The sequence below is a fragment of the Hylobates moloch genome, unplaced genomic scaffold, assembly GCF_009828535.3.
Source record: "Hylobates moloch isolate HMO894 unplaced genomic scaffold, HMol_V3 SCAFFOLD_20, whole genome shotgun sequence".
In the NCBI taxonomy this organism is placed as follows: Eukaryota; Metazoa; Chordata; class Mammalia; order Primates; family Hylobatidae; genus Hylobates; species Hylobates moloch.
Genome location: NW_026652295.1, coordinates 51,856,836 through 51,879,720, shown reverse-complemented (window position 1 = coordinate 51,879,720; position 22,885 = coordinate 51,856,836). Strand labels below are relative to the sequence as shown.

The 22,885-nt window shown below is 35.9% G+C and overlaps 1 protein-coding gene across 4 annotated transcripts in view; it reads right to left on the bottom strand.

Annotated features, from left to right (window-relative positions):
* Positions 1 to 4,633: 4,633 nt before the first annotated feature.
* MLIP (muscular LMNA interacting protein) overlaps positions 4,634 to 22,885 on the bottom strand; it is a 165,253-nt gene continuing 147,001 nt past the window's right edge. For 3 of the 4 annotated variants that reach the window (XM_032140871.2, XM_058432601.1, XM_032140873.2), the window contains 2 exons: positions 13,495 to 13,548; positions 5,497 to 5,582 (listed from right to left, as the gene is read on the bottom strand). In XM_032140871.2, the coding sequence (XP_031996762.1) occupies positions 5,538 to 5,582; positions 13,495 to 13,548 (99 nt within the window). In that variant the 3' untranslated portion in view covers positions 5,497 to 5,537. Of the gene's footprint in view, positions 4,971 to 5,496; positions 5,583 to 13,494; positions 13,549 to 22,885 lie in introns of those variants that run through there. The other variant, XM_032140872.2, reaches the window with a different exon arrangement.

Here is a 22,885-nt window from a genome sequence, read left to right as displayed (position 1 = left end):
TGCCTCCCGGGTTCACCCCATTCTCCTGCCTCAGCCTCTCCAAGTAGCTGGGACTACAGGCGCCCGCCACCCGGCCCGGCTAATTTTTTTTTTTGTTTGTATTTTTAGAAGAGACGGGGTTTCACCGTGGTCTCGATCTCCTGACCTCATGATCCTCCCACCTCGGCCTCCCAAAGTGCTGGGATTACAAGCGTGAGCCACCGTGCCCGGCCAAACCTACTTAATATTAACTGAGCACCAGTTCTTCAAAGTTCAGAGCCTGACCTGCTACGCATTCTTCAAAATCTACTTCTTTCTCTAATCTTAAATGACTTAAGTAAAAGGTTTTACAAACTTTATCTGTTCATTGGAAAAGAGAAGTAAGCTGCTAACTTTAATTTCTCCACAACTCTGCTATTTTTACCTAAACTAGTATTGATTTAAAAAGAAAAACAAAAAGACTGAACTGTGACTCAAAAGCAGAGTTGACAAAATCTCTAGAATTTCTACTCCCTTAAGTGATTTAACTCAGCTCAAAGTTGAAAAGGCTTCTAAGCCTTGTGAGAAATATTATCCAGTTCTAGTCACATTATTATCAGAACCATTTGCCTCTCTCTTAGTACTTCCATGGAACATATTCTTGGCTAAACACATTTTTAACTGAGTTTTCCATTGTTTTAATTTAGATATTCTGTTCAATATTTTAAAATCACAATCTGTAGCCCCTGGGAAAAATTTGTCTTTTTTACTTTTCCTTCTTTTTTTTTTTTTTTTTTTTAGCATTTATGAATCTTCCTCTGCCCGTTGTGTGGTTTTATTTTTTGAATTTATCCCCAGAGTTTCCAGTTAAGGAAAATATGGACTCAGGTGCTTAAGTGATGATGAGCAATTGCATATACATCTGTTAGAAAACTTTTATAAGAAAGCATTTTTATTAAACCATAAAATGAAGAGAAAAGCCTATTTCTAGTCAAATAAATTGAAAATAATACATTTTAAAGTTTGAAGGGAATATAACATTTAATTTTACAACCTACCACAGGAATATCTGAAATGTTCCCCAAATGTACTATATATTTTAAACAAATCCAGAAATATTTTCTAACTACTAGTTGATTATTCTGAGACCTCTGGATTTACTCTAAGCAAAGCAATCTTTTCTTCTCATAAATCAAGTTATCATCTCACACAGTTGATTTAATTTCTAATTGATAAAGAATTCACATGTGGAAATCCGCAGCAGTCTAGTTAAAGTAGAATTTTTGTCCCCTGTCCTAATTGCAGATTTTTCTGCTTGGCCCAATAGATAAAATTCTGAGAATATTCCCTTGTTACTTAAGCTTTCAATTATCTCTTTGTTTCTGCACTTTACTACAGAGACTATGAAGAACGATATTCAAAAGACCTTCCATTTTCACCAAATTAAAATTTCACAAGAAAATAGTGGGTCCCACTGGTGATGTGTAATGAAAAGTCCGAAAAAAACAAAAGCTCTATAAAGAAGGAAGTCACAGACATAGTCACGTAAAAGTTAATACTCAGGCTTTAGAATTACTATCCTAGTTTCCTTTACTCTAAATTGAATGAAGTCTGAGGACTGTTCAACCTTGTGTCCTCAAATTTCTTAGTGGAAATAAACTACAGTAGTTGCCCTATGTAGTAACTGGCTTCCCCTAGCTTACTTCCTCACTTCCTTATCAGTGTTTCCTATTATCATCTCCCAGATAAACTACTTAGACTAAATCCTTGTCTTAGAGTTCGCTTCTGGGAGAACCCAAATAAAGATGCAGTCTCAGTACCTGGCAATTCCACATCATCTGTCACCATCTCTTTCCTCCTCAGAAACATACGTAGTGCCCCCAACCTCCTTAGTGCACTGAATGCGCTGCTCACCAAACTGGAAAGTCACTAATTCATGTTCCATGTTCTCCTCACAATCAACACTTGCCCTTCCTATGCTCATGCTCTTAAGACTCTGTTCTTTACTGAGAAACTGAACAAATAAATTAGACCATGATGTTCAGATGCAGCAATTTGTAGCAATGACAGAGTAGGAAAATCAAAAGACCTTGTACTAGGTTTGTCATTCACTAATTTAGTGACCTCAGTCAAATAACCTGTCGGGCTCAAATGTTTCAGTAACAAGTGAAAGTTGTCAGAATCAAAATGGAGTCATAAACATATAAAAACAAAAATCTGATAGAGCCAGAAATGGCCATGAAGAGAGAGTTCTCCTGCTACTATGCCTGATAAAAGCTATTACAGAAAACTCTGAAAAATCACAACCTTGTGCAAAAGCAATGGGAAGCTTATACGACAAAATATTTCTACAGGGACAGCAACTGCCTATCCAATCTTGAACTGGTGTCACCTTTGTTACTGATATTTGTAGTTAAGGATAATTATTTCAAAATTATCATGTAATCCTCCTCATTTTTTCCTTTAAAAATCTTTATTGTTCTTTACTTCCCTTAATATGCATGCAAATAGTTTACTATAGCCTATGTATACCCATTGCAATATTCTATTCCCAAATAAATTTCTTTTTCTTTTAAGGGCCTCTCTCTGTTATTTAGGTTGACAAACGAAATGAAGATAATAATACTTGACTGAAAATTGCAATGAGTTAAAGGGTATAAAAGTCTTAGAGAATTGGAAAATATAGGATGAATAGGACACCACGTCAAACAACCTTCCCATTTTAGGAGTTGCCTCCAATGACATTGGAGCCTAATGTTTCAAAGCTCAGACCTTCAAAGGTGGAGAGGTATTTGAGGATATAAGAAACCTAATGCATTGCTGATGGGGATAAAAATTGGTACAGCTATTCTAGAAAGCAATCTGGGAGGATTTCATCAAATTAAGTACGTGGGAACTTTAGGATTAAACAATTCTAGTCCTGCGTATGTATTCCAGAGAAATTCTCACAGAGGTCCACAAGGGGGCACATGCAAGAATGTACATCACAACAGTTGGTACAGGAAAACAACCTGAGAGACCAAGGCTGGGAGGGTAGATAAGTAAAATGTGATGAGACTCTACCACACAGCTGTGAGAACACAGTATAATAGATGTCTATACAGCAATGCATATAAAGCTTTAAAAACAGAGCTGAGTAGGAAAAAAAAAAAACAAAAAAAACAGAATATAAGCAATACCATTTACATTTATTAAACATATATGCAGACAAAACAATGTACATCTTCAAAACATATATGAGCAAAAGATATATATTAAATAATAAGAATGTGTGCCTACAGCAGGGAAGGGAAGATAGAAATTATTATAAATGATGATCATTAATCAACAAGCATACATGAGGGGGGCTTGCCCAAATTCATGATGATAGAAATCTACCATGAGATGAGGAGTGTAATCAAGTCACCCTTTTACACTGGAGATCCAAAAATGACTGTGTAAATAACTACACAAATGATTGAGTAAATGGCTTCATCTGAGAATCAGATTACTTGGACTTGAATTCTGCCGCTGCCACTTACTAGCTTAATTTAACCATTTGGAGGAGCCTGTTCTCACAAAAATAAAATATGGATAAGAATATTACCAACATCACAGGCTCATTGTGGAGGTTAAATTAAATTCATATAAAGCACTTGGTGTGGTGCATTGCTCATAATAAGAGCACAGTGAATGTTAGAGATCATTATTAATAATCTAAAGTGATGTTTCACACAATTTAGCAGGTTGATGGATAAATGGTTTTTTGTGGGGGGAAGGAGAGATGAGCAGAGGGCTTTACTGAGCCTCCTTTGCTTCTCTAACACCAACAAAGGAGACATTGAGAAGTTTTTGTTTCCAGTTGTCAAATAATAGCTGAAATCGGAACATTCTAAAATGGCTATTGGAGAATGAAGGAGCCTAGTTGCTCTTCTATAAGGCACTCTCCCTGCTTGAGTTTGGGTGATGGGACTAGGTGATGAAGCTTGGTTTAGGGGCACTGTGGCTCAGAGCTGGCTCCACAGAGAACATAGACAATGTGCAAAGAGTGAATGAAGCCAGTTTTCCCAAGACTCCTTTACCATCAGGGGCTCACTGTCCAGACTGCTGTTCTTTCTTAATGTGTATTATCCTAGGCTTCCCATATGAGCAGAAGAAGGAAATAACTTAGAGGGGGCTGGGACAGACTGCTGAGGATGACAACTGGGAAATAAATTGAAGATGGCCAACATGGTGGGCACATGGTATGCCTCTAGGGGGCTCTCAGGACTGTCATTAAGTATGGGTTTGCTCTATGGTCTCTGCTGCTCTCAGGATTTTGGATACAAACTAACTCTAAAGTAGTCTTCACAAGAATCATGTGGTGACAGGCAGAGAGACAGCGGTATCCCAGACACTCCAGTAACGCGATGTTCATCAGCACTAGGCTGCTCCTGGCACATAGTCTGTCCCAGCAGCACCGAATCCCAACAGAACAGGAAAGCAATGTGTGTTATACAAAATACCAACTTTCTCGTGTTCAAGATCTCACCAGAGAACCTCTGAATATCAGCATCTTCTGAAAGCTAATTAGTTACTTTAAAAGTTGTGATTTTTTTCATGTAAAAAAGTGAAGTAAAAGGGGAATAAAAACCTTGCTCAGTTAGTAATGTATGCATTAAATAAAATTTGTATTGAAAAATAGTCACAGCCATTCTTCTATTTACCCATGATTCTTCTTTATTTGGCTGCTAAATATAGGGGCACGTTAGTACTGCTGTCAGCTTAATATTAAGTAGACGGCATTAAAGGCTTGAACAGTGGTGCAAAAAGCTGTAGGTAAATCTCTCCTATGCTGGCTGTTAGCAGAGCACTGTGATGCTATATAATTGCAGCAAACTCTTTTTTGGTTCTGCTACACTGCAGCCCATAAAGGGAGCACTCATTCTTGATAAAAAAAAAAAAAAAAAAAGTTAAATCTAGCAAGTGGTTAGCACCAGCATTCCAAAAAACATCAGCAGCCTGTGTTTTCAGCCTCTGCTCCAACTTCATTGCTGTAAAATAAGAGAATATGGGAGTCAGGTTAAGATGAATAAATTTAAAAATATACACCTGAAACTTATACATTAATATTTGGGCATAGCATCTCCAACAAAAAAAAGGGTTTATGCTACAATAGGAAAAGCTTATTTTTATTCCTTAAGTAGATCCTTCCTTGTTTCACTATTAATGGCATAATAAAGACACACAGCTGTACCTTTACATCAGACTCCAATCTCTTGGCAGTTCAGCAGAGCAGTTCTGGCCTCCTACAAAGTGCCATGATGGTTTTGAGGGGCTGGGGCTGCCTTAAGGAAGCACTGTTAGATCCCACCCACACCGTCACCCTTCCATGACTTGGCTGATGACTTAACTTCACTTTAGCATTGACTGCACCATTCCCTGAAATGCATCATCTAACAAGGAGGTAAACTGAATAGGGATTGAATTAAGTCCCAGCTTTTGCAAAAGGGAACATCACAAAAGACCAAGACCAAATAACCTCTTGCTTTTTTTCGTATATTGATTTGCTTGATCTTACAATTTTGCTCTGTGGTAGAGGAGTGATTCCAATAATCTCTTTACCCATTCAGTCTCTCTGTTCCTATGTGATAGGGTTGGACCGTCTGGAACAGATAAGATAAACTTAATTGAGTGGAAGATGGCTATTGGCAACTGTGAAGGCAGATTATACAAAAGAAAGTATAAAAGAAAACATCAGAGATGAAGCAAGAAGAGAAATATAGTTCTAAGACATGTCTCTGATAGAACAATGTGATGGAATAACAGCAATGGAGAAACTGACCAGAACTTTCTATTTCCAGGTTCCAACTCCTGACTAACATGGGAGCCTTCTGAAATGCCTGGTAGAAAATAAAGGAGGTCAGTTGCCTTTCTGTAGGCAACTGTCTGTGCTTTGCCCTCAGCCAGATCATGAGGTGAAGAAGCAGTGGTGACTTAGAGCTGGCTCCTATGTGCAAGGTGTATGTCTTGGCCAAGCAGCTAAACAGGATTGTGAATCACGGTTACATTCTGCATTATTATGAGAATGTACATTTTAGGCTAGAAGAAGGAGACAGATAAAAAGCACTAACAAAGGGGTGGCTCATGACTGCTCTGGTTTGTTCTGGCCATAGAAAATCAACAGGCAAAAGGTACGAAGTAAGCTGTAGCTTTCATCATCTGGAATTCTCTGAAGTCCTAGAATGAAGGGAGGAAATGACTCAAGTATATCTCCTCATTAATTTTTCTGACAAATAAAAATTACCATTATTTTGCTTTTTCTGAAAGCACCAATATGATTTTTCTTAAAGTACCAGCATTTAGTAGTTAATTTCACAAGAGGTTTAAGGAAATGATCATCATTTGGCTAGTACTTTTTAAGTGCCATGTATTTTATATGCTAAGCACTTTACATACATTTAGGCAGACCTTCACAATCATTTGATTCCATTTTACCAAGAATAAAATTGAAGCTCAGAAAGATTCAATATCACACCCAAGGTCATAGTGCTCCAAATTAAACCCCAGCTTATTCCATGTGTTTTATTTGCTTTTGTTGTTCACATAGCCATTACTTAGTTTGTCTTAGTCAAACTAAAACCTATATTGAGTCTGGCTTGTGAAATGGTGAACTCTGTTACCAGGAGAGGTTCAATAGAAGATATATGAGCATATATGATGTAGATGGGATTATAACATTAAATAAAATATTGGAATAAATGCCTTCTAAGTTCCCTCTCAAATATAAAATTTTATTATAATAGGAATCATTAAATCAGATTGAAGCACCATAGGCAGATCATCCTCTGACGCCATGCCAGCAAGCTTAGCACTATTTCTCAGCTCTTCTGGAACCCACCAGCAGATCAAATAAATGTTTGGCCCTACAACTTAGCAGCCTATGCTATGACGGCTACAGCCATCATTTTAGACACTTTGTGAAGTTTTTCCTGGGTTTTTTTGCCAATCTCAGTATAGGTAAAGAGCTAAAAATCTTGGGAATAACAAAGGTGAACATGTAAGAAAAGTGAGAATCATCAACAAATAAATCAATTCTATTATCCAACTAGCACACTGGCAGTTAAGGCTCAGTATTTTATTATATTGCCAATGAAACAACACAGTTATTTTGGATACAAGAAAATATAAAATGCTTTGGAAGTCATAATTCTGGAACACAGTGAAACTCAAAATCTTGGTTTTTTTTAATTCAGAGTTAACTTTGGGTAATAAGTAATATATTCTTGTGAAACATTAAGCCAATGTTACAGAAAGCATTTCTTAAAAGAATGTGCTGTGTGAGTTGGTTTTTCATTCCCATTAAATGCAAAACCAAATATGCATATTCTTTACTGCAAAATGAAAATAAAATAACCTACATATGTGTTCTTGTGAATATGAAATCAGGCTGCATGTATTGAGAACAAAAAGCCATTTCCAAGAAATGTGTATCATAATATGATTAAATGCTGCATGTTCTTTTTTTTCCTGAAAGATTTCAAATGTTTTGTGCATTTATGTAACTACTGACTTTGGTGAAAAAAGACAAAATCTGGTATCAGAGTTTATTATCTATAAGCCAGAAGCTATAAAACGTTCAGTAATTAAGGTCCTATAAAGGCAGCCTCATAGATAAAGGATGCAGGTACAACGGACTCTAGAGAGTACAATGTTGAATCTGGGATCAAAACCCCGTGACATATGGATGATGTGAGCTCCAAATAATTATTAACTCTGATCTTAGTGTTTTGTTTGTTTCTCTTGGAAACTAGAAATAGTCTTCCCAAGCCACCACACAGAGGAGTTGTAGGTCCTTTTAGTTCCTGACTTCTGCTCAACTTGACAATGACTCACTGTAATATCAAACCCAACTTTAATCTATTGAGATGACTTTGAAGGAGAGACCCCAAAATTGTCAAACGCCCACTTCTCCTATAGTAGATTTAACTGAGTTTCTAGAAGAGAAAAATAAATGAGACCTGTATTGGCTACTTCAGAACCAGACTCTCTCTGATTTTAATTCTGGTTCTTGCCAGCCAAGTGTAAGCGCAATTGGAAATTCAAAAAGAAAGGCTTAATTCTTGCTGCTGAGCATAAGGGGAGAGATTTCCCTCCTCATTCTTTTTCTTAAAGCATTTACTTTAGAAACTCATCGTTGTAGGCACTTTCTCCTCTCTTTAAAATGTATATAAATTCTTTTGAAAACAGGTGGGCCTTCTGTCAGGCCCTGAAAAGTCTCTTTCAAGGACTTAAGAACCACCTCCTTTAAATGTAAACAACCAAGAAAGATAGCATCCCTATCTGCCAGTTTCCAGGGAGGGTAAGACTCTAACTTTAGCTCAAGCCTGGCTCAAAGTTATAAAACAACCCCATGTCCTAAAGATATGAGAAGTTTACTTTGCCTTGCGTAAAGCCAGACACAGATTGTCATCCCAAATTCCAGGTGAATTTAGGATGAACTATATATAATTAACGATGCTGCCATTTTTTTCTTACTTGAGGACCAACTTAACTATTGTTGATCTTGAGAACATATATATAATGGGGTCTTTCTCCTTGGCTATACGAAGGGTGAGATTTCTTCTTGTCTTTGCAGCCTCTTAGCAGATTGCCTATGATGCACATCACATTCTGGTTCAATGTTATTCAATAACAAAAAGGGTTTTCTTTCTCTACTACCCTTGTGAAGGGAACTTCTGGGTTAGCAGAAAGGTTTTATTTTGTTCTGCTTTTAAATTACATTTCCCCAACACAGGTTGGGGGCTTACAACACAAGAAAGTCATTTTGATGGGTACATTGCTATCAAATTTGAGTATAGGAATATCCTTTCCTTTATCCATCCCTGCTCACCTGATGCCTGGGAAAGGTGGCTATCTACTCAGGTACCTGTATCAGGTGTGTTTATTTTTATAAGACAAATTTACCCTGGCCCTGTAGCCATTTGTCTATCAATGCATAGGAATCTTCTTTTAATCAACAGGTAATAATATCCAGAATCCAAATTCTTGCCTGAGATTACAACCTTCAACTCTCAGCAATCCAAGATGTATCAAAGCTTCATTTTGAGAAATAATGTTTTGGAAAATTGCCTGAAAAGAATAGAGTGGGCCTTTTTCTCTTGATAATTTTATTTTTACCCTTGAATCAAACCAGAAAATGAGAGTGGCTTCCACGGGCAAGTAATTTATTTTCTCTTTTCTATGTTCTCATCCAGAGGATAAAGTCAGAGGAATGGGATGGCTGCTTTATACTCTTAGAAACTTAGACATCAGTGGAGGTTCTGAAATTCAAAATAAAATAAACTCAGAAAGCTTATATACCACCAAAGTGGCAAATCGGTCATAGTCACCTTGCTAACAGAATTGTTATCTTGTAAGCCCTTAAATGTTTATCAAAAATCTGCAAAGAGAAGGAATAAGAAAACACAAGAATTTGCTTAGTATGTGTTTTATGGGCAGCTAGTGAATGATTAGCTCTCAAGCTGTGTTAATAACAAATGAACCTGAAAGGACAGAACCAAATGCATCTAATCATGTTTTGGGAAATCAATTGATCTTCAATTTGAAAATAAAATGCAGTAGTCATAGGGCTGCATGTAGCAGGTAATACAAAGAGGGGCCATCTGTTTATATCTCATTCTGCAGTATGACTTTCACAAATAAGTCTACAGAAGGAGAAGTAGTTTATGGAGTGGTTGTGGATAAAAGAGTTGCTGAACTTACAAGATGAGAAATACAATAAAAAATAATTGTCACTACTAGAATTTAATTTTCTTCTAAGTAACTCAATTCAGAAATCATTTATCTCAGTCAACGAGTATGCTCTGCCTGTATGGTGTTAAATATTCACCTTCTTAGAAATTACTGCATTGGTGTGAACAGTAAAAATCTATGAAAGTATTCTTTGAAAATCAGCTGACACAATGGCCAAATCAATTATTTACGGATCTCATCTGCTTGTATGGAGTTTCATCAGTGACCGTGTATTTTAAGTGCTATCTAAAGTACAAATAAAACATTGTTTGGAATGCACTAAGCCTCCAGACTCAGCTTGCACCAAATGCTATGCCAGCCCCATCCTAAGCAATTTCCAAACCTTGTATGGAATGTCAAAGCAAACAAAAATAAAGTATTAAATTTTACTAATGAAATTACAGTGAATCTCAACATAGAACAGATCTCTCAAAATTAATCTACCACAAATTAAAGCACATGTTATTCCTTTAAGCCATTGGACAGGAATTTGTTGTCACCCAACTTTTTAGTAATTGAAATCATTCACTGGAACAAATTCTTTCATGATCCTCCTACTTTTACTTTCTATTTTGGGTTTTCAGGGTTGAATGACCGATTTATTTGATTGGCCTTCCTAGACTGCCAATAAAGGAACTATAATTTGAAGATCTCAACCTTTGATGCATATTTGAACAATCCGAAGAGATTTTAAAACATACAAATACCTTTGTCACCTGTAAAGTTTCTTGATTTATTAATTTGTCTGGAGTGGATCCCTATCATATGACAAGGAAGTATATTTATCATTGGTGTGTTTCAAAAGTCAATTACAGGTGATTCTAATGTTCAGCCAGGGTTGAGAACCACTGAGCTAGATGTTAAGTGGAATTTTTTTTGAGTTAGTTCCTTTTAAATGAACTTTAGAAATGATGTGAGTTATAAAAATAATGGGTAAGTCAAATCTGATATCTAACATCTGTTTGTATTTAAATGAATTACTGAGTTAATTTTAAAAAGGTAGTATCTACAAATAGCCTGATTTGATTCAAGAAATGACAAGTCTGGTAGTAAGCAAGATAAACTAATGTCTTTAGGAAATGAAAGAAAAACCAAGAGGAAAATTCTGAGATACCATCAAGGGCTCTTCCATAATTTTTTATTTGCACTGGGTTTGTAACTGAAATGGTTTATTCCTTTAGGTCATATAGTCATAAGAACAGAATTGCTTTATAAAACTGATGTTTCTTGGTTGTTGTTGAAGGTAAATAAATAACAGAGAAAAGGTTTGGGGGAAATATATTGGTCAATATTAGTCTGACCACACATCATAAGAAGTTGTAAAAAGTTGCTAAATTGCTCCAAAATGTGCCAATATTACTAAGAAGTAAAATACAGCAAACTGAAAGCACAAAATGGCCTTTTCCTTAATTATTTACATTTTTTTATTACTAATAGTTACTGTCTCTCACAAATATTAAACTTCAAACTCTAAATGTCATTTTTCATATATTCCAAACCTGAATCAAAATCATTTTATGGCAATCTTATCCACTATCTTAATTTTAAGTTTTGTCTCCAGGGTTGTGATAATTGGTGTAAAAAAATGCAAATACTACATCTATACCGTTGTCTTTGGCTCAAAAAGTCTTTTGCATTACCTAACATTCAGTAGTTCTCAATTTGTTATCTGAACTGACTGTTTTTGTAATTTAAATAACCAATTCATTTTCTCTTTTTTGTGTACGAACACTCTTATTGTGTAGATATAGTCTATGTGAACTTGAACCAAAATTATCGTATTTGAAAGAAATACAAAGTTTCCCATTTTTTATATTCATCTGAAATGTGCAAAATTTATTTAATCATTCTTCTATTTCTGAACGTATATATTTTTCTAATTTTTCACTGTTACACAATTTGCCACCATCATACTGAAAGAGCTAACACATTTGACAAAAAGTTATTAACTGTAATATATAAAAAGGGAGTTTACCACTCAACAAAAATATATTACCATACCAATAAATGCATAAGATGGTGCAAAAACAAAATAGATTTAAAAAGACAAAAATAACAGAAGAAATACAGAATTTTAACATGCAAATTAACATTAAAAAGTTACTTTCCCTTTAAATTTGGCAAGTATTTTAAAAGGTGATTTTAAAAGAGAATTAGATTATATAGATAGAAATATAAATTAAAATAGAGAAATTTGGATAAATATCTTTATCTAAATTAAAAATCCTAATTTAGATTAATTTAGACACTAGACAGAGAATAATAGCGTGCCCAAGAGGCACAGACTGCAGGCTGTCAGATTTGGATTCAATTTCTGATTGTGGAGACAATTCCTAGCTATTTGACTTGAGGCAATAGATTAAGTTCCTGCAGCTTTAGTTTTCTCATCTCTAAAAAGAATAATAATAGTACTTAACTTAAGAATGTTTTGTGAAAATTAAGTAAAACTAAGTGCATAACACTGTTTCTAATGTATAGTAACCTCTCAATAAATTGGGAATTATAATAATTCTCAATGCTGCCAAGACTGCATGGAGACAGATATTATTATAACACACTCCTCATATGGTAAATTACTACAACTTTCCAGAACAGCAATTTGGCTACATGTGTTGAGAGTCTCCCATATGTTCATAATCATAAAACCAATAATCCCATTTTTACAATATTATCTTAAAAAGTAACCAGAGATGTGATCAAGGATATAAATGCATACCTATTCATAACACAACTTTATATCTTAATGACTAATGTTACAGTCTTATAGTATGACAGACCTTTTTAATTTTGCAGAAATAGGGATGCCAATTTAGGAAAAGTAGATAATATGCCCTAAATTGTGGAAAATATGGCTTGGAAAAGAAAATTCAAATTATACATGGAATTTTATTATTGTTACTTCTCTTTTATATTATGCTCGTTTCTTCCTAAACTTGGAGGCTTCAAAATTAAGCATACTTCTTTTGTGAGGGTATTTTAAATGAATGTGTGAGCTCACCCAGTCCCTTCTCAGAGATAAGTTTTTTAAAATCACCTTTTTTCTCCCATTTTCCACTTTATCTGAGGGGATGTAGAAGAAGAAAACACTGTTCAGTTATTCTTGCTCTTGATGAATACAAAAGTAAACCATGATGAGAACATTTCTTTACAGAACTTTTGTCTTTGTTTCTATGGTAAAGCATTTTTTTAAAAACAGAAAGTTGTTTGAATTTACTTTTTACTTATCAGCTCAAAACATTAAAGTAGATAAACATTTACATGAAATGTAGAGGCTATGACTGAGCTGATACACTTTTGTCTAAAAGCTGTTTGCCATATATAAAATTCACTTGGGGAAGGTGGGGTTGGGGGTGCACAGTGAGCCTAGCACTCATCTTCCTATGAACTGAAACTGAGATACCATGAGATACTGTGACTCTGACCCAGAAAACACACCATATGGATTATGGGACATCCATTGACCCTCTAGAGAAAGAAGACAATGGTGATTTCACATATGAACCCAAAAAGGAAATCACGAAACAGGCACTTGGGGTAGGAGTTGGTTTGTGGTCCAGGTATCACACACGGGGAACTCTACTGCTACCTTCTACACTGAGAGGCAGCAAGAATTTACTTATTTCACTATCAAATCCTTGTGACCGACAGACTGAAACAGTTAGTAATAATTCTTTCTTTTTTTATAAAAGCATAATTTTGTTAACATTAAAAAAATTAGATTGGTTTATTACTACGATCACACAGAAATGGATAACTAGATGTCCAGTCCTATCTTACATTTACCTCTTTGGAATCAAGAGCTTCATGTTCAGGAATAGCCACCATTGGATGACTCAGCTTCACAGAAAAGATGCCCAGGATATGATCAGGAGTAGAAGTGAGAAAAAAATAAGTGTTAAAATTTCATTTAAATAGATTGACAATGACATAAATATTTTACTGCAGATAATAGTGAATTCTACCAAGTATAAACATTAAGATTCAATTGTCACTAAAAGACAAAGGAAGATATTTTGGCAGAGGGTGAGTACTTTGAGTACAAGACCACATCTTATTTATTTTTATGTCACACATCAACTCTAATAGTGCTTAGCATATAGCATAGGCCCTCATTAATTATGTATGTAATGAAGGAATCGTCAAAATGCACTAAGAGATTTCACAGAGAGGAAACAAAGTTAAATTTATGCTTCACCCCTCACATAACAGGCCTCTAACTGAAAAGCTCCAAAGCAACAGCAACAAATCATGTTCAGACCCACAGTCAATGTAGATGTATCTATAGACAGTACTTACTGGAAATGTAAAATATTGTGCTTTATTGTAACTATTAATAATATCAATACACACGGACTTCATAAACATTGCAATCTCACCAGGTGATGTTATTATAATGTAATTTATATCACAGAGACACTTTAACAGAAGAGAAGGTCTTTTGTTATGTGGGAATTTTTATTACTATGTGGGTCTTCTGAGAGCTACACATAAACTTCATAAGATAGAAGAAAGTCATCGATATGCAAGAAAGAGACAACCTAAGAGACACACACAAAGAGAAGGGGAGAGCAAACATTTGTAATGAAATCTGTTTACCCTTTTTTGGTATTAACCATTTATCCTAGCTCCAGCTTTAGAATCGCCACAGATCCAGTTTGATAGGAATATTTCTTATTTCTGCCATCCTTCTGAGCAAACCAGGGCTATTGAAATGATTGGACCCCTTTCACTTTCAACAGGGTCTTGCTTTGGGCAAAAAGTCTATGGACAGAGACCAGCTCTTAAACCCCCAGAGCAATTTGGAGGAGGCCAGTAATTTAGCCTGCCCTGGGGAAGACTCTAACCTTGGCTGCTAGGGAGGCCAAGGAGGTCCCCACCTGACATTTCCTCAGGTTACCGTTCATTCCAACAGACATTCAAGAATGGAGCCAGTTTTTGTTTAAAGTTATAGCTTCACTAAATCCAAGCCCTTACACTCTGTTCCCAACTATAAAATCCTTTGGGTATCATAGCAACAGGACTCCTTCTAGCTGCCTGAGACCATTGCTTTAAATAGAAGCATGATCTGGCCTTAGAGCCAACTAGAAATCTAAACAGCATTCCAGGAAGCAACTGGAAACACCTACTTTCTCCTGTTCATCAGAGTCTCCTGAGATCCTAAGTATGGCTTAGGATCGGACTCTAGGTACTGCTTCAAACTTCAAACGCAAGTGATTTATCCTGGAAATAGCAGTCATTGGTATAAGTAGGTTAAGTAGTACAGTATCTATATGAATCATCACAGTTTGTACAATGTCAAACGTCCAACCTCCTAATCTCCTGAAACAGAAAAGAAGAATCATCTTGAAATTTTAAAATCTTGGTAATATCCCAATAAAGCATTCAACTGAGATTAGAAAAGCAATTGAGTCATTATGTGATGCCTACTGTTATATTCCATTCTTCCTTTCTAATACAGGTATTCAGTAATTTTAATCCATTTTATTTTAATCTTGAATTTCAAAAACTATGTGTTGATTATCCTAATCAATGAAAGAGAACAGAAAATGACTGATCCTAACGAATTGGTAATCCTCAAACCATTTATATTTAGCTTTGGAATGCTTTCTTCTGTTTATGATCTTTTATCACAGTAGATTTGCCTTTTTACTATTCTTAAGCTGACTAAAAATGTGATATTAATGTGTTGTGAAGATTTATGGATTTAGTCATAATAATTTATTACATACTCACATAATAAATTCTTTATATGGATTTGTTCATTTAGTTTTCACAACAACCTGGTAAGGTGAGCACTAGTAATACTCTGTTTCACAGATGAGGAAACTAAAGCACTGAGAGGTAGAATAACTTGTTCAAGGCCCAAAACTAGTGAGTGGAACATCCATGCTGGAATCTAGCCTGAGAGTGTGCAGAGACTGTGCTCTCAAGGCAAGTGTGAGGTTGCAATATGCCCATGGGAAGATATGCAGGAAAAAGAAGCGGGGAAGACAGAGAGACAGGGGAAGCGAATGGAGTATGACATATTGCAAAGGGAAAAGCCAGGCACTGAAGTCAAGGGTGTCCCATTCAGAGACCAGGAGCATCTCAGGGCTGGCTGGTATAGCTGTGAAAGGCCACACAAGAGACACAGTATAATGGAGCTTATATGTCAGATGAGGAGTCTGAGCTTAATTATCTTAGGCAGTGAGAAGTTGTTCAAGTACTTTAAGTAGGGGACATGTGTGGTGATGTGGTCAGATTCCTCATTTCAAAAGAAGTTACTGTGGCTGATGTGCAAAATATGGAAATATGTGAATTGGAAGATACTTAAATAATGCATGAGAGATGTGGCGTGGCGGCAGGGCAGGAAAGTAGGGGGGGAGGAAGGGAGGGAGGAAGGGAGGGAGGAAGGGAAGGAAGGAAGGAAGGGAGGGAGGGAGGGAGGGAGGAAAAAAGAAGATTTTAATAAAAATATCATCTCAGAAAATACAATAGACTCAAGTTTTCTGGGTAATTCTAGCCTTCCTACTTTCCAGGATGAGCAAAGAAGCAGAGGGTAGATATGTTGCTATTTTGTTGATTAAGAAAGAAAAACTGGGAACAGAGAGAAATGTTGAATGCTAAAACCTCTGCCGAATGCAGAGGCTTTGTAATGCATGAGGACTAGAGATGTCAAATGGGGAGGACAATAATACATAGTATGAAAATTTTGCCAGTCAGAATGGAAACAGTGAAACTAAGCATGAAGACAAGTCCTGGCTGGGTGTGGTGGCTCACACCTGCAATCCCAGCACTTTGGGAGGCCTAGGCGGGTAGATCACAAGATCAGGAGTTTGAGACCAGCCTGGCTAACATGGTAAAACCCTGTCTCTACTAAAAATACAAAAATTAGCTGGGCATGGTGGTGTGTGTCTGTAATCCCAGCTACTCAGGGGGCTGAGGCAGGAGAATTGCTTGAACCCAGGAAGTGGAGGTTGCAGTGAGCCAAGATCACACCACTGCACTCTAGCCTGGGCGACAGAGCAACACTCCATGTAAAAAAAAAAAAAAGTTCTACGTAGGTGAATGGCTTGCTATGCAGAGTAGATGAATATTACAGGGCAGAGAGAGTCATCCAAGCTGGCATACTTGATGGTAAACACTGTGGAAAACAAACTACTATGTTGCCTCAAAGAAAAAAATAACTAAAAAGTTACTAATATTAACATTGGAGCATTATTTAACATGGAAAGATGAATGAAATGGAAAATTCAAGAGAATTGAGACAAAGCATACTTTTATCCTGGATAGAAAATCCAGTCCTAGATATCGTATAACAGATTAACTCAACCTTTGTTCACTCACCACTGTTGGATAAACACATTTGAATAAAACATTCAGTTGATTTTTACTACACTTTTGGTCACAGCTGCCACCAAACTAACATAAAGCCTTGTGAAGTGTTTGTCACTAGCATGCTGCTTTCTCAAAAATATCACTGCCTCTTCTGAGGTAATATAAACCACACCCACAAAGAGAGAAAATCCCCTCACACCAACTGAAGAAATGAGAATGTAGCAACTAGAAAAAAATAGGCAAAATGTAGTTAAATCAGTTAATTAAGTCTTTAATGTACACAAGAAATGGAATTTAGAGCTTTAGCTTTTGTGAAACAGTTCTCTCTTCTTGAGTGGCGATAAAGTATGTTTTCTGGACTGCCAGAAATTATGAAGCTGAGGGAGTGTTACAGGAAGTTTTAACATTTTAAAATCACCACGGGTGCCATACATTACATCCAGAATTCACTTCTGTGGGATTGCTTTTATGTTCAACCATATCCTCTTGTCAACCTCCTTCACACCATTTGTCTTCAGTTATCTGTACCTTCTGCTTCTGTCTCTCCACTTAGATTTGTGAACTACTAAAATAGAGCATAACCTTCTCAAGACCATCCCTCAAAAGCAGACATTACAAATTATTGTAGCAATACCCACATCAAATACTGTCTGTTTCATAAGTATAATGTTGTCATTACGAGACTAGATGCCATTGGAAGTCATAGATTATAAATAACTAAAACTAACTCATTGTTAGTTGTTCTGTACTTAGCATAGGACCCAACCAGCACAGAGTAGACACTGAATGAGTATTGAATGAATAAATTAATAAAAGAAAGGAAGAATTCGATGGCTACAGAAAAGAAACAGTTTTCTGACTTGTAAAATTAAAGAATTCTGAATTAGTGAAGCCTTAGGAAGTGTTAACTGAATGCCTAAAAGATATCCTTTGTATGAGATTTTGAAAACTGAAGATCCTTCAAGTAGAGCTATCACACAAATGAGCTCTATTTGATCCTCATATTTCTTTTGCTTTAAAAAGAATTAAATTTAGTAGTCAGTGTTTAAGTCCACAGGTTATACATGCAGGTTTGTATTTCTGGTTTCTCTTGAAATGTTCAAAGATCTTCCAACACTAACCTTGCAATTTTGTAACTCTGGACAGTAGCCTGTGCCTTTTAGATGAAGCTAAAGATCTCATATAAACATAGTCCCCACCACTCCTATGAGGAGGCCAAAGGTCAGAGGTTACCTATTATCATGATTATGTACATAATCATGATTATATACATATCATGATAATATGTTATAGGTTATATTTATTATCATTATATATATTATACATTTATATATTATATATTATAATATACATTATATTTATATTATATATTATAATATACATTATATTTATATTATAAAATTCCTGATTATATAATTAGTATCTCTCTCTCTCTCTATATATATATTTATTTATTTATTTATTTATTTATTTATATATATATCTCCGGCTTGTTTCATTCACTTTGGAGATATGCCTAGCCCAATAAAGTATTTGTGTTATTTGTGTTTTTAATCCCTGATTTACAACATATCACAGTGTGCTAGAGGAACCCAGGAAATTTGTAAATCTCAGATTCTGGCAGGGTAGGTGTGGAGAGGGGCCTGAGATTCTGCATTTATGACAGGCTGTCAGCTGGTGCTGATGCTACCACAGGTTGAATAGTAAAGCCATTGCCAATATCTTTGTGTGAATTGATAAAATGAATTTGTTTCAAATATTTATCTATTACAACTAAAATTAACTATGTTCAAAATGTCCTAATCAAATTCAGATACATTGGAGTTGTATAGTTAGATCATTTACCACATATTTGATTATTAAGTACCTGCTAATAGGTCAGGCACTTGGCTAGATGTTAGGGATATAACAATCAGTGAACAGACATTGTCACCTGCCTTGAAGACTACAGTCTAGCAGGAGAGACAGATAGTAATTATATACTCAGGAATATGTAAGTACAAACACAAAATAATGTGTTAGGAAGTAAAAGTACTGAGTCTTATCGGGGTTCATAATAGATGAATCTAACCTAAACTAAAAGGATGAAGGCATATTTTTCCCAGAGGCTGAAATTTCAGGGATGCTACCTCATAGGAATAAGAAGCATGATGAGTGCATATGGAATTAGTCACTGAGAAGAAATTACTCACAATTGGGCTGATTGAAAAATAGGGAGAAAATTCAGTTGGATGGGTAAAATGAGTGAGAGACAGATGTCAGAAACTGAGGACAGAGAATTACTATGAAGAATTTGTATGCATCAACTTCACTTCAGTGTCATCTGTAAGCCCTTGAAAGTGCTTATTAAATGAATGAAAACTGTTAAATATGAGTTTTCCTGCAAAGGACATGATCTCATTCCTTTTTATGACTGTGTAGTATTCCATGGTGTATATGTACCAAATTTTCTTCATCCAGTCTATCATTGATGGGCATTTGGGTTAATTCCATGTCTTTGCTATTGTGAATAGTGCTGCAGTGATCATACACATGCATGTGTCTTCATAATAGAATGATTTATATTCCTTTGGGTATATACCCAGTAATGAGGTTGCTGGGTCAAAAGGTATTTGTGTCTCTAGGTCTTTGAGGAATTTCCACACTGTCTTCCACATGGTTGAACTAATTTGCACTCCCACCAACACTGTATAAGTGTTTCTTTTTCTCCACAGCCTCGCCAGCATCTGTTATTTTTTGACTTTTTAATAATACCCATTCTGACTGGTATAAGATGGTATCTCATTGTGGTTTTGATTTGCATTTCTCTAATGATCAGTGATGCTGGGCTTTTTATCACGTGATTGTTGGACGCATCATCCTTGGTGAAATAACACAGGAAAAGATAACCAAATACTGCACGTTCTCACTTGTAAGTGGGAGCTAAATGATGAGAGCACATGGACACATAAAAGGGAACAGACACGGGCCTATCAGAGGGTGGGGGGTGGGAGGATGGAGACAGTCAGGAAAAACAACTAATGAATACTAGGCTTAATACCTGGCTGAGGAAATAATCTGTATGACAAATCCCCTTAACATACATTTACCTATGTAACAAACCTGCAAATGGACACCCAAACTTAAAAGTAAATAAACATAATATATATGTTTGTGTGTATATATATATGTGTGTGTGTGTGTGTGCACATATATATGTGTGTGTGTGCGGGTGTGTGTTTTCCTCATTTCCCCCAAAGACTGCAAGCTTCTTGATAATAGGTCTCATCATATCCTAGCAGTGTGCACCAAACACTAGTTGATTGGTTTTACTGCTCACAATTCTATACCCTGGAATAAAACATAGGCAATGCTCTGAGTTTTTTCTTTATTGAGGCCTGTGGATAATACGTGCTATGGGGAAAAAGCTCCTCTCAATGATAGCTAGAAATATGCCTCTCATATCAAAAAAAGAATTGGCTATATGTCTTAAAAGATTTAATCTGTATTAGACCAAATATCAAAAATATATTACAACATTTATTAATATTTATTTTTAGGATTTAAATATTTATTTTCAGAATTTAAAAGTAGAGTATATATTTGTGGTGATGTCCAAAGGTTCCCAAGTTTGTCTATCTAATTAATTCCCTTTGTGACCTGGGGAAAATCACTTCGTGTCTGGGCTTTAGTTTTTTCATCTTTAAAGTCTGGGCCCTAAATAGATGAGTTTCAGTTCCTCTTTTACTTGGATAATTCATTGGTTCCATGATGCTTAAGCAAAAAAATCTATTGATTGATAAATGATGCTATCTCAGAAATAAAGGTCTTCTTTATGGCATCTCCTGCACTGAGCCATAGCTGAGGTAGAAGTCATGCCGATGGGGATGGTAAAATGAACTCCTCAATCTTAACTGGAATCCTTAATATTGGTTCTTAGTTCTGCTTATTTATTCCTTGTATGAACTGTTACAAACTATTAACTTTCACAACATTCTTTTGTGTATTCCCTTGGTTATTATATACTCACTTGATAATACATGTTGGTTGATATATTCCGTTGAAATGCATGTTAATTGTTTCATAAGCCCGCCAAACACTCACTGCTGAATATTGGTCATTAATATTGTTATATTGGAGTCTCAATTCTAAGAATACTAATAAGAAAACATAGGAATTTTCTGTCCTGATCTTTGTGATAGATCTGAAATATGACTGAAAACTCCCAAATTATACTATTTTTATTCTTGGCCTTTCCTCTTCCATCCCAAGAGATAAAGACTTAAGGCATGTTAGAATTTCTTCTTCCAAAGACCACTTTCTAGACATCAGTGTAAGGGAATTTTTGTCTGTTCATTATTGTATGTCCAGCCTGTTAAAAAACAAATACCACATCCTATTGTTGACTTACATTTTTCATCTAGAGTTGTTTCTTTCTCAACTAGAAAACCACTTCCCTAAGGGGATTAACTACACCATTCATTTTTTTCAGTGCACAGCTCCCAGGTTATAATGAAAACAGAGTAAAACATGTATTCTAACACCATTTCAGATCTCAAAACAAATTCCAGAAGTCGAAATTGGAATTGACAAGGAAGCATATTTGTTGTTCTTTTTGTCTGTCCTTTAAGAGAACACTTCGTTACTTAGTACTACAGGCAAAACATCATTTTCAATTGTTTTCAATATCATGCCAGTCTAGTACAATCATAAATCAAATGTCTATTTCTTCAAAAAATAAAATATTGGTGGAATATTTTTCTCTCTCCGTTTTTTATCTTCTATAGATTTCAAGGAATATTGTACCTCTTATTCCAGTGTGACATAAAATAGAATATAAACAGCTGTGTATTAATACTCGAGTTCATAAATATTTTTGGAATCCCGCCCCCATGTTAATCCCATCCAAGGTCTTCCTAATTTGCCACCAGTTACCTCTAAGTTACAGGAAATCTATCCCAGATCCCAGGTGTAATATCAACAGATGTCAATTGATGTGTTGCAAGGATTTGGAAGAGTATTTAAGAAAAGAAATAGGTATGACTGTGATAGGGTCAAGCCATCCCCTCTCACCTTAGACCACGTACAAGATCCCATTCCACTCTCCTCTAACAGTACACCCCCAAGAGCATTACTAAGGATGTGGGGGCCAAGAGTTGGTTGAGGAGGGAGAGGGTATGTGGTTGGTTGGCAGGCAGATGAGTTAAGGACTGTATGTCTATAGGTAACAGAAGGGTTTCTTTCTATATGGTGCCTGCCAGCCCCATCTTCCTGGCATTGGGCCACATTCCTCCATTCCCACACCTTCCTATGCATTGTTTCAAACTACACTTCAAAATTATGTAAGCTTTTTCTGACCCTTTTACCATCTCCTTTATGTATAATGCCTTTAAACTGTCAGTACACCCAGTGTTTTCCTTCCACCTCCACTGCTTGCCCTACATGGTCTAACTATACGGTCCTGTCAGGCACTCTAACTTGGTCTTAGATTGCGGCCATTCCTGAGCCAACTGATGAAGTCTAAAATCTTCCTTCTGGAGAATCTGTCTTCTTTTACTTCCAGCTATGTTCTTGCTAGAACCACAAACTAACAGCTATGACGGTTTTTTATTCAAATTTCAAAGGATAAAATAAATGAGGTATTTACCGATCGCTAAGAAGCCCTTAAAGAAAACTCTCCACCGTCAGTCAGTTTCAGCCATCCCAGCGTGAGATCTTTCGAGAATTAGAAGAAAAATGTTCATAGTACTGCCAAATTTGCCTACGATATCACCTGGGATTTTATAAACTGTTAAAAGTTCATTCAAATATGGGATGATTAAAATATATTCTCAGGCATTCAAGGCCTTGGAATATTTGCTAAATAAAAACCTGTCTT